The sequence below is a fragment of the Solea solea genome, chromosome 13 (assembly GCF_958295425.1).
Source record: "Solea solea chromosome 13, fSolSol10.1, whole genome shotgun sequence".
NCBI lineage: Eukaryota > Metazoa > Chordata > Actinopteri > Pleuronectiformes > Soleidae > Solea > Solea solea.
Window position 1 is genome coordinate 7,100,476 of NC_081146.1, and position 11,965 is coordinate 7,112,440.

Below are 11,965 nucleotides of genomic sequence, written 5' to 3' on the forward strand. Positions count from 1 at the left end.
CAGCCTCAGTTTCCAACAGCTGTGTGGAATATTAGTATTTCCATGCATGTTACATTATCAGTCATGTTTATCATAAACAATATAAATAGGGACTTTTCTAGAACCTTCACCTTTGCCTTTGACCATAGATGTATAATAATAACTTCTTTATTTAATGTATTACCATTGCTTATACATTTTGTTATACATCCACGGTTTGACCAATAGGGGGCGAAACAAGACATTACTGCTACTTCCGCTTGGGCACAGAAGTGCATGATGGGATATGTATTGCTTGCATCGGCCCTATAAATACAAAGGAATTTCCTTCGTCGTTCTCTTTACCGCGTGAGCCTGAACGACACAGGTACGAGGCGCAGCTCAACGCTGTTTCACTACACGAACGCTAGCCGTTTAGACATTTTATATGTACACAGTTTCATGTGTAGTACACAAATGCTTAGACATAACGACACATGTGTCTTTTAAACCACTAGATCCGCTTTTTAAGGATAGTTTGAGGGGAAGGGTATTCTGGCTATGCTAACGCTAGCTTGTCACGGTGAAAACGTGGTGCGGTACAGTTGAGGCCTAACAATGAAGCTGTGCAATGACGTGATTCTGTCGAATATTTTCAGCTTTTTTTTCACGGATTTTAAGTATTTAAGAATGCCATTTAACATTTTCTGCTTCAGCAGTGCAATTGCTTTACCAGTAATTTCACCGTGTCCGCTGCCGACCGCGGAGCCAACAGATTTGTAATACTAAAAATATACTAAATACTTATCTAAATGTTTTGTTTCGTGGCTTAAATTCAAATTAAATTGTATGTGCTTCATACGGTGGTGTTGCAACCAACTGTTAAACTTTCTTTATTAATGTAAAGAGTTCAGCAAAACTTTATCTGACTCTTTAAAGCTAAGAGATGAACAATAAACAGTTTAATACATATTTTGGTATGGAAACTCAGCTGTTGCCCTACTTGTATGATATAAATCATCACTTTAAAACCAGTTCTTCAAAATTATACTTGAGGAAAATTCTAATATTTGTGCCAGCTAACCTTATGGCTGTTTTCACATTAAAGGCACTAAACCGCCATGCCCGTTGCCAGGAGTTGGGTTTGTCGCAAGACATATGTCACCCCCCGCCGTCCATTCGAGAAGTCCCGTCTCGACCAGGAGTTGAAACTCATTGGTATGTATTTGGATCTTGTGTTATACAGTAATTATTATGTTAAGATGCATTTAAAATATTCAATTGACAATCTGTCCCTTTTTAAGGCGAATATGGTTTGAGAAATAAGCGTGAGGTGTGGAGGGTCAAGTTCACCCTGGCCAAGATCCGTAAGGCTGCCAGAGAGCTGCTGACTCTGGATGAGAAGGACCCCAAGCGTCTGTTTGAAGGTATAAGAGTCATTTCACCGTACCATTGTATTTTTGGCCGATGATTTAATTAAAAAAAGTCAGACTTCTCTATGGTGTCAAGAATTCCTCGTGAATGAGGCCAAATCTCCCACTTAATTTGCATTACAATTTACAATATGCATGTTTAAAATCCTAGTTGCTTGTGTGATTTCCAGGTAATGCTTTGCTCAGGCGTCTGGTGAGGATTGGTGTGCTGGATGAAAGTAAGATGAAGCTCGATTACATCCTGGGTCTGAAGGTTGAAGATTTCTTGGAGAGGAGGCTGCAGACCCAGGTTTTCAAGCTCGGTCTAGCCAAGAGCATACACCATGCCCGTGTCCTTATCCGCCAGAGGCACATTCGGTAAGCTCCAAGGCTCCTGGAGAACATATGTCATTAAAATGTTTTCTAAAGGACTCATGATAAACCCGTGCTTCCTGTTCCATCAGAGGACCGACTACTTGTAACGCTGTTCACTGAGATCAGTTAAACATTTCATCAAGGTCAATTCGGTATCAAAACCGTATACCTTGTCAGTAGACATTGCCCAGAGCCAATCCTGCTGCCATGGGCTCAGACTGTGCCACTTTGGTGTTGTGGCTGTCAGGTAAGGTACAGGGATTGCACCTCGGGCAATTGTAATTACATGTTTAGCAGAAGCTTTTATCCAAAGTCACTTACAAGGGAATTGAGTTACAACCTGCCAGGGGTGGAGTTGAACTGGTGACCATGATGTCTCTGCACACATGGGTACCATCTAAACCACTGAGCCACTCCAGTAACGCTCACTATACCCCTTACCTACACAAGAGTACTGCATACACATAGGCTTATATGTTCAGTGTACTCAGAAGGTCTATGTAAATTAAGCATGCAGTGCTCGTGAGGTACAGTAAGTTAAAAAGTTGTTAAATATTAATCAAATCTATGATTTTGAATAGACTGGCCTCGTGTCAAACAAATTTGTAAAATCACAGGCTTTTGACCAACAAGTCATGTTCTTCAAAGCAACCTAATGAGGTTCTCAAGAACAAATTGGACAAATTATGAAACTATTTTGGCAGTGTTCCACAAATTGGTACCATTGTGTTTGATCATCAAACACACAAACTAGTGGTTCGTTAACCTGCCTATGAAATTTGACTTTTTCCAGCAGTCCCATCTACTGCAGCTGTAATAGTCTCTGACAAAGATTGAAATTTCACAAGTTAAAATGCTTGACAGCCAGTTCATTTTAAGGCTATGCTTAAGTATGCAATCTAAAGGATTTTCCTAAAAAAATCATTTTCTTTGTCTTGGCAGTGTGCGCAAGCAGGTGGTGAACATCCCCTCCTTTGTGGTTCGCCTGGACAGCCAGAAGCACATTGACTTCTCCCTGAGGTCTCCATATGGTGGTGGACGCCCTGGCCGTGTCAAGAGAAAGAATGCCAAGAAGGGCCAGGGAGGAGCTGGAGGAGCTGATGACGAGGAGGAAGATTAAAAAGGATGTCGACCTAGGAGCTTAAACTTCCGAACTGTCACATTTTCAATAAAAATGTTTTGGTCTGACCAGAAAATGGAATTGTTTGTTTTATTATGCAAATTGTTAACTATAGCATCAGGAGCAGAGTAAGTCGGAAGATCAAGTGTGGTTCATTATAATGGTGCATTTATTGGTTATTAAGCTTGAGGTGGCACTCTTGATTTCACAATGGTAGAGTCCACACCCCTATTGCTGGAGTGAGCCAATCCGTGACGTCATCTTTCCTCACCAGGAAGTAAATGCAGTGGTAAGCTGATGGGACGATTCGGCTGGTGGCTGCACTCGGTTATTTGAATTTCGGACTATTCAATGTGAGTAATGAGAACTTAAACATCTTAATGCAACGGAGGTTTACTATAGCATTAAGTTAGGTTTTAGCACGAACAATGCTAACCCCTAACCTTTTTCGCTTTGGATAAAAGCGTCTGCTAAATGACATGGAATGTACTAAATGCCTAGCCAGCGTACAAAAGAACGCGTCTGTCAATCGAGTCTATGGTCGGCTTGGTCTATTCTAAAGCAGAAACAATTCATACATCCATTCATTACACAGACCGACTTTAGTGCGTTTAACTTTATGTGTATAAGGTATGTTGAACATATGCTGCCGTGACACTAACCGAACCTCCTATAGTAATGTTCACTAAACCAACATGTTCCCACGTGTTGAGTAATATCTGTGTGTGCTGTCTCTTATTTCACAATCTTGTATTTTAACTACCCAGTAAAATGTGGTTGTGAATTTAGTCAAAGGGTTTTAACGTAATGTGGAATTCTTAACGATATTTTGCAATTCTTTAGCTCAAGTATCGTTGACACGAATGTTGTCTCCGTGTAAATGAAGTTGCGTAGTTAGTAAACCACTTCCGTTTAAATTGCCTCTGTATTTCTGCAGAGTATATTGCAAGTTTTTACTCAAGCACGTTTTTTAACTGTTGTCACTTCCCCCTCTAAGTGTTCGAGACATTTTCTCTTTAACGATCACTTCGCGAAGTTTAAAAAACAGTTTAACATTATTTCTGAAAGGTATAATACATTTCTGCTGTTTAAAAAACTTTTCCACTCCACGAATCTTGACCGGAAAGTACTTAGTGAGTAGTCTCTTGTATGTGACATTTAGTTTGTATGTTATTTTAATTTAAAACATTAGTGAACTACAGTGCAGATACAAATTGCAGTATCAAGAGACACACAAAGTGTTTTATTTGTGTTCAGCATTTTATTTTTCTGTTCAAACATTGGCCATTTGTTGCCTTGTTTGCTAATGACTATCATTGGCCATATAAAAACTAATTTTGCTCGAGCTCTTCTGTACAATCTGGTCTTGCAAACCCCTCAGGTGTGATCTTACTGGTGTGCAATGTGCATCCTATTATAATTTCACCAAAATACATCCGTAATCCCTACTATGCAGTTTTAGAAGAACTAGAACAAAAATATCTGCGGAATGGCTTTATATTTAATATGTACTTTACTAGTATTTCATTTTATTATGTAATATGTTTTCAATATAAATACAAACAATGGAGTTTTGTTAAATGTGTTGTGTTCTCTGTATGTTTCCTTGTGTTGCCTCTGTCATATTTGCATGTTTTTCCATATTAGACAGTGGGGAGCTGTTGTGTGTCCGTGTTAGCAGAGCCATGTCTCCCGACGAGCTGGTGTACCTGGGAATTCTCGCTGCCTCCATTCCTGCTGGATTCCTCTTCCGCTACCTCAGTGAGTGTTATGGTCAACCTGAGATACAGACATTTTTAGGAAAAATCATTAAGAATCTTTATTTTTGACAGTATTCACTTGGTTACAGAGATCTCTCAGTCTCTAGACTGCATACACTATATAGACAAAGTATTGAATTCAGGTGTTTCAATCGGGCTTTGGGCTCTAAGCACCTTATCTCAGGTGGAGGACAATCTTAACGCTTCAGCATACCAAGACATTTTGGATAATGCTATGCTTCCCTTTTCTATATCAACACGACTGTGCCCTAGTGCCCAAAGCCAGGACTAGAAAGACATGTTTTGTGTGGAAAAACTTGACTGACCTGACCTCAACCCAATCAAGCAGCTTTTGGGATGAACCGGAACCGAAATTGCAAGCCAGGCCTTCTCGTCCAACATCAGTGCCTGACCTCATAAATGCTCTACACAATTAATGGGCACAAATCTCCTGTTGGTTTAATGAGCAGGCGTTTGAATACTTATGTCCACATAGTGTATGTTTTCCTGAAGGAAAAAAACATCAACAATCTTCTTATCTGTTTCAATCCAGGTCCACCTGTGAAGCAGGGGGCAGCTCTTCTTCTGGGCCTCTCCATCACTATCGCTACCTGTCACATACACGCACTCCACTCTCTGGTGACGGTGATTGGAACATGGATTATTATAAAGAGCAGCTGGCGGTGAGTGATGGACAAGGCAAACTTGCATGAAATGCACTGATTTTACAAAAGTTAGGATGTAACATTTAGAGTTGATCTTAGTGTTGATTAAAATGTCGGCTGTTTGCACAGGCGTAGTAATAAATGGGTCTATAAAGTCTATGAATAACATCCCTTGCATCTTGTTTTGCCTTAATAATCTCTAAAGATGATAATGTATCATAACTTGTGACAAGGAAAGCAACAAGTCCTTATTTTTGACTGAAATTGATGGAAACAATGAGTGTTTTATTGAAATGTTTTTATTGAATTTGTAAGCTACCATTTATAATGTTCACTATTGGACCTTCATTTTGTACGTTTTTTTTATTATACATGTGTTTACTTTCCTGCAAGATTAAATAAATAAACATGTCACATGCAAAGGAATCTATTAAACTGAAAGACAACATTAGTTGGGCTGTTAGTAGGCTGTTAAATTGTCTTAATGGAATGGAACAGCCTACACAAATTTAAGATTGTTTTATTCATTTAATTTAACAAAAAGCAGAACCTATAAAATTGCTCCTAACTTTTGTCTCTGTCTACCAGACAAGCCCCAGCACTGAGTCTCAGCTGGACCTTTCTCTACCTCCTCTTCTTCCGGCTGGTCACCTGGGTTGGTCTTCCACCGCCAACACCTTTTGCCAACGCCATCCAGCTGCTTCTTACTCTCAAGGTGGAGAAACCCTAAATCACACAGCGCGTTCACTGGAGAGCATTACCAAAGAAACACAGCATCTATCACTGCCGACGTTTTATAAGTCCTCCTGTTTTTTCCATCTCAGATGGTGAGTCTAGCCAACGAGGTGAAGAGTTTCCACACGGAGAAGAAAAAGGAAGTGAGCTCCTTTGCCAAGTCTCCAGTCATTGGTGGTCTTTCTGAGGAACCGTCCCTCTACGATATTCTGTCCTATAGCTACTGTTATGTTGGCATAATGACTGGTAAGTGGAGATGTATTCTCTCAGTGATAATTGTGTTAGAGAGTTGGTGTATTCAAAATATTATTTGAATTTTTAACATGATGCTTTTGTATGAGCTGCTGTTGTTGAAGTCCATTTGCTTGTGCATGAATCTTAACTGTTGTCTCTCTTTGTCTCACTCTCCGCTTCTTGTCCACTATTGTGTGAGTCCATATTGTTTTCAGTATTATTTACAAGTTGCTTTAAGTTTTCACACACTCTCTTTTTGTTTTCCTCTTCCTTTGAACCACACCGCCCTCCACTGTTCCCTCCACTGTTCCCTCCACGTGTCTTGCATTGTCATGATTGTCCTTTGTTGTGAATCACTGTCTTCTCAACACTGCCCTTATTCCTCTTCCTTTTGGTCCGTCTCAATGAAGGTCCCTTCTTTCGCTTCCAAACATACGCTGACTGGCTGAAGCAGCCAAGTCCGCTGGCTCTGCCCAGCTTAGCACCGTGTCTGCAGCGTCTGAAGCTGGTTCCAGTCTACGGCGCTCTCTTCCTGGCCGCCAACTCTGTGTTTCCTCTGGCTTACGTTCGCACAGACGAGTTCCTGGATCAAAACTTTTTTTTCAGGTAATGAGTCGATGCATTTCTCTTCTAATACACCCTGTTGTCATTATCTTCTCGTTTAATTAAAATGTTATTTGAGAGAAATAAACTCAAGGGCCGCTATATCCTCCTCATGAGGGTCACAGAGGGACGGAGACAATCTTCCCATCCTGGAATGCCCTCGGTCAACCCGGTATTTGAAACGGTGACCTTGCTGTGATATAAAACTCAGTATAATTAAAACATTTGTCCTGCTAAAGTGTAACTTTTTAAGTGTTTGTGAGAGGACATTTTTTTTTTTTAATTTTTAATTTTTGTTTTGTGAGAGCATTACAATACAGCAATTACTTTCATTTCAAATAACAAACAATGGTATTTCTGCGACTCACAATTGAAATTTCTGTATACAAAACAGGAAACAAAATACAAAAAGTCAAATAAAAGTATACTTGAGAACTCAAACAAATTGGGAAAGATAGCAAATAAAGAAATGTCCACCAGGGAGTTTTTTTTCTTTTTAAATAAATAAAATAAAACAATACACACTAGTCGTTAGGCCAAATAAAACATTCAAGAGTAAAGCATAAAAATAGCATTACAGGATCATCCATTCAATACTTCTGCCTGTTCAAAACTAACATATCTTACCCATTTGGACCACAATTCGATAAATATGTTTTTCTGTAGGCGAATGGAGAAGGTAATCTGTTCTATGAGGTAAATGTCACTTACTATACTTATCCACTCCTGTATTGTAGGCGGATCAGGGAGAAGCCAACGCCGTGTCAGTGCCTTTTTACCAGCGGTTATCAAAATAAATATTCATCAGCTTGCCTGACCTGTGAATCCGAATTTCCTAAAAATAATGTAGAAAACTGCATAGGTAGATTAGTATTAAACATGCTGCCTAATACTTTGTGAAGCTCTGTCCAGAAGGATTTAACCACTGGGCATTTGTGAGAGGACATTTTATCTTACAGACCACTGGATAACAAATAGAATTCTCAGATTAACTAAACCTAATTTCAAAGGCATTTAAAGGGCCACTTCACCCAAAAAATATAAAAAAAATGTACTGATTTCTAGAGAAATGTGTTATTCGATCCTCAGACAGTGGATCTGAGATACATGTCTCATTCCCACAACAACAGAGGAAGCTGGGATTAAAAATAAATGAAATTGACAAAAATTTGATGTCAAAGTCACTACTTTCAAAGAAAATAAAAGCCCTACACGGCTCTTTACTGTGTTTCTGTCAAGTTAAGTGAATACAAAAAAAATTTAACAGAATGTGAAACCACTCTTTTATCATATTGTACACTGACAACTTTTTCATTGAGCAAAATTTCTGTTATTAAGTAAATTAAAACCAAAATGCTTCATGCAGAAAGGTTACCTGTAGCTTGACATGTAGTGCACATTGTGGAGGACTCCGTTATGAAGATGAATAATGTGCTTCTTTCTCTCCATTCCTTTTAATCACCAGGTTCTTCTACATGGTAGTGGTGTTCTTTGTGTTCCGGATGCGTTTCTATGCAGCGTGGTGTGGAGCTGAGGCTGGTTGTATCAGTGCAGGTCTGGGCTGTTATCCAGAAAAGGCGTTGTCCAAACCCGGTGGAGGACCCACCGTCAACTACAGGTACTGCACCACAGAAACAACATGTATATTAAGTGTGTATTAAGGGTGTATTTACGTGCATTGACATTTCTTATCTGTGGCCGTTTATTTTCCACATTCTCCGACTCATTTCCCTCTTGGTCAGTTCTGATCCCACTGCTGAAGAGAAATATGACTTCAGAACCATCCAGAACATCGACTGTTACAACACTGACTTCTGTGTGAAGGTCAGACACGGCATGCGTTACTGGAACATGACAGTGCAGTGGTGGCTGCATCACTACATCTACCCCAACGCCCCCTTCAAGGCCTACGCTCTCAGGTGAGGCCTAATGTTTACAGCAGGCGGTGCTTATATAACAGGCTTATATCCATGATGTAACCCACTACACGTCCCTGTTTATAGAATGTAAGCATATCAGAATGTCTGCATGGGATTTGTGCAGTGAGGAAAATGTTTCTGAGTTTCCAACTATAAGAAAATATCCTTTATTTTATCTAAAATCAGAGAGGTAGATCTCTTCTCTCTCTCTTTATTAGTATTTTAGGCAGTCTAGCAAAAATACAATGTCACATTATGAAGTAGGAGAAGCCTTTTAAATGCCCTCTCCATATCCTTATCAAGTGCAGCTCGTCAGGAAGAACATGAAAGATTCTACTCTTTCCTCTGTCATTCAGTGGGTTTACATGCACGTTAGAAGTCCGGTTTTAGTCGGACTAAGACGATTATTGAGTCGTCTTGTTTAAATGTCATGTAAACAAGTCAGCCCCATTAAGATTGAGCTAGTCTTAGTCGTACTAACATACCAGGGTAATGCAATTCATGGTCTGATTACTCCTGCACGTATACGCTTAGTTGAAGGAAACGACTTGTAAACTGTATAAACTGCAGTACTGTTGGCGGAAATCACACGGCAGAGGCGTCTTTCTTCGAACAACACAGCAACCATTTGTATCACATTAACGTGAAGAGCAGGTACGAAACATGCAGAACCACAGCACAATCCATCTCACCGTCCAAACTCGCTGTTCACTAGCTTATGTAGAGGTACAGCACCTCCTCTACTCTCCTCTTCTCTATGTATACTATACGATTGCCTGTCATAGTCAGACTATGGCGTTAGACTGTTTTACCTGGAGCCTAGGACTCAAACTCCTGTAAGTGCAGGCATAGTGATGAGGCTGTTTATTTACAGCCACACTTACCTTACTAAACTTACCTTTAGCCCCTGTAAGCATCTCTCCTTTTTGTTTGTGACCCCAGGGCTGGCTGGACTATGTTCATCAGCGCCTACTGGCACGGACTACATGCTGGCTACTACCTCTCCTTCCTCACCATCCCCCTGTGCATCGCAGCTGAGTCTGTAATGGAGGCATCTGTCCGAACCAAACTGGGCCCTCGTGGGCAGAACATCTTTGACTGGGTTCACTGGTTTTTGAAGATGAGGGCCTATGACTACATGTGCATGGGCTTTGTGCTGCTAAAGGCGTCTGACACCATCCACTACTGGTCGTCCATCTACTTTGTCATGCATGTCATCGCCGTCGGTTGTATAATAGTGGGCAAGGTGCTGAAGGGAGGGAAGAGGGAAGGGAAGAGAGGGGACAAGGAGGTGAAAAAGGAGGGAGAGATAGAAAAGGTGCATGAGAAAAAAACCGACTGAATGAACATACAGAAAGGAAATGGCTGGAAGACATGAGGACTTAATTCAAGTGTAGAAGTTTCAACATTACTTTTCACCAACACTCTAACACACACACACACACACACGTCCAACAAGACTCATTGTAAATACAGTGAGTCAAACAGTGTCACATGTAAATGTTGCTTAAACTGCCGCAGGAGATATTTCATGTAAAAGTACTGAGAACACGGATGTTGGAGCATAATGTTACTTTTGTATTGTGAGCATTGGCCTCTGTGTTGGGACAACATGAGGTCACTGTCATGCTAAGATGCTACTTTCAAGGTCCAGTGTGTGAATGAAGGTGTTCTTCTTTGCATGTGCAATCACCTATTATGTATAAATAGTTTCCATTACCACAGAATGAGCCCTTTATATTTAGACCAGGAGCAGCTCTTCTCTACAGAGGCCATCATGTGTACAATGGGCAGATTTAACAGCTTATAGAAGGGAAGGGTGAAGTGAGAGAGATTCAGCTGCAACATCACAAATGCATAATGCTAAATCCTACACACTGTACCTTTTTAAAGGCACGTGACAACATCAAGCAGTGCAACCTTCAAAAATGATCCTTTAATGTTTATGATCCTTTATCCTACAACAAACAAAACATTCCAACAGTGCTCAGTGATGCCACACCCACCCCCGTGACTGAGCATGATGTATGCATTTTATGAAAATACACGGTTATTTCCATTGACTTGATCCTTACTTTTTTTTTTTCTGCCGTTAACTGTCGCACAAACAACTCGGCTCAATATCAGGAAACACGTGCGCTGACATCTCTGTTGCAGCGTTGTATCCAGTGAAGAGTGTATCATTTGAATAATAACACACGTCTGTTTACTGCCCAAATATCTGCACTGCCATCGTGGACCATTCAGGGCTGGGACCAGACGTTTATTTACAAAATGTGGCAAATGTGACAGTCTTGGGTAACAGCACATCATATCATTTTTCCCAGTATAATCCAAAGAAGAAGCAAATCAATTTGTTAAATCAATGGTTAAAGAACTAAAAGTATTACACGTGAATAAACTGGAAGATAATTACAGGCAGAAAGAATTTCAACTTTTTTAATATATCACATATTTAAAATACAAACCTGCTGGAATTGATAAATGTTAAAGTGAAATATTCAGTGTTCACCTGGAAAATACATCAAGGAAGCTTCATTTCACTTCTGTTTCTGTACATTTTGAGTTAAATATTAACATTACTGGCAGTTATTTCCTTCCAATGTGTTTTCTTGTTGAACTGTTTCTTGTAATGGAGATCATTTAAACTGCATGTGTTGTTTTGCCACTACCCTCAGTCCTCCCTTGCAGAAATGGCTCTCTTTATTATTCCATTAACAGTGGTGGTTGTGAATCATGTCATCGGGCTATTTATTTTCCTGCCCTTTGTCTGTTTTGTCATTTGTCTTTATAAACTCCACTGGACAGCATTTTCACCACCAATGTCATGCCCTTGTCTTTCCTTTCTTAAAGTGTAAACCTGATAGTTTCATTATTCTGTGAAATTCAAGTAATTACAAAACCTGATGAAAGGTTTCTATATATATTCTGTGTATCTGTTGTCAAACGGGGAAATAATTAACTCTGCAGCTGTAGTGACCACAAACACAGCTGCTTAGTAACCTCACAATAGTGTGTCGGTGCTTTCTTTTGGCAGGTTTTTGCAGCTGATCAAATTATATACAAGTCTGCTCATATTTACTGCATATTTTTCATTTGTTTTTATCACTGGCCTCCATGTATTCAACAGTGCAGATGATCAGTTTGTCATTAGCCTCATAGATGTGTCTTTGTTTCCATCAGT

General features: G+C 39.9%; 2 protein-coding genes across 2 annotated transcripts; both read left to right on the forward strand.

Annotated features, from left to right (window-relative positions):
• Positions 1–246: 246 nt before the first annotated feature.
• Positions 247–2,941, forward strand: rps9 (ribosomal protein S9). Its single transcript, XM_058648011.1, has 5 exons — positions 247–346; positions 1,067–1,176; positions 1,263–1,385; positions 1,562–1,748; positions 2,688–2,941. The coding sequence occupies exons 2-5, from the start codon at positions 1,080–1,082 to the stop codon at positions 2,863–2,865; spliced, it is 585 nt and encodes a 194-aa protein (XP_058503994.1). The 5' UTR covers positions 247–346; positions 1,067–1,079; the 3' UTR covers positions 2,866–2,941.
• Positions 2,942–3,117: 176 nt separating this feature from the next.
• Positions 3,118–11,604, forward strand: mboat7 (membrane bound O-acyltransferase domain containing 7). The gene is made up of 9 exons (XM_058648009.1): positions 3,118–3,218; positions 4,513–4,626; positions 5,179–5,308; positions 5,879–6,005; positions 6,115–6,271; positions 6,670–6,865; positions 8,328–8,480; positions 8,605–8,781; positions 9,724–11,604. Exons 2-9 carry the CDS (start codon positions 4,551–4,553, stop codon positions 10,121–10,123), a joined length of 1,416 nt encoding a protein of 471 aa, XP_058503992.1. The 5' UTR covers positions 3,118–3,218; positions 4,513–4,550; the 3' UTR covers positions 10,124–11,604.
• The last annotated feature ends 361 nt before the right edge of the window (positions 11,605–11,965 follow it).

Coding starts and splice junctions, on each gene's coding strand:
- rps9 (XM_058648011.1), top strand. CDS start 1,080: ATGCCCGTTGCCAGGAGTTGGGTTTGTCGCAAGACATATGTCACCCCC. Junction 1,177..1,262: donor CCAGGAGTTGAAACTCATTG/GTATGTATTTGG, acceptor TCCCTTTTTAAG/GCGAATATGGTTTGAGAAAT. Junction 1,386..1,561: donor CCCCAAGCGTCTGTTTGAAG/GTATAAGAGTCA, acceptor TGTGATTTCCAG/GTAATGCTTTGCTCAGGCGT.
- mboat7 (XM_058648009.1), top strand. CDS start 4,551: ATGTCTCCCGACGAGCTGGTGTACCTGGGAATTCTCGCTGCCTCCATT. Junction 4,627..5,178: donor ATTCCTCTTCCGCTACCTCA/GTGAGTGTTATG, acceptor GTTTCAATCCAG/GTCCACCTGTGAAGCAGGGG. Junction 5,309..5,878: donor ATTATAAAGAGCAGCTGGCG/GTGAGTGATGGA, acceptor TCTGTCTACCAG/ACAAGCCCCAGCACTGAGTC.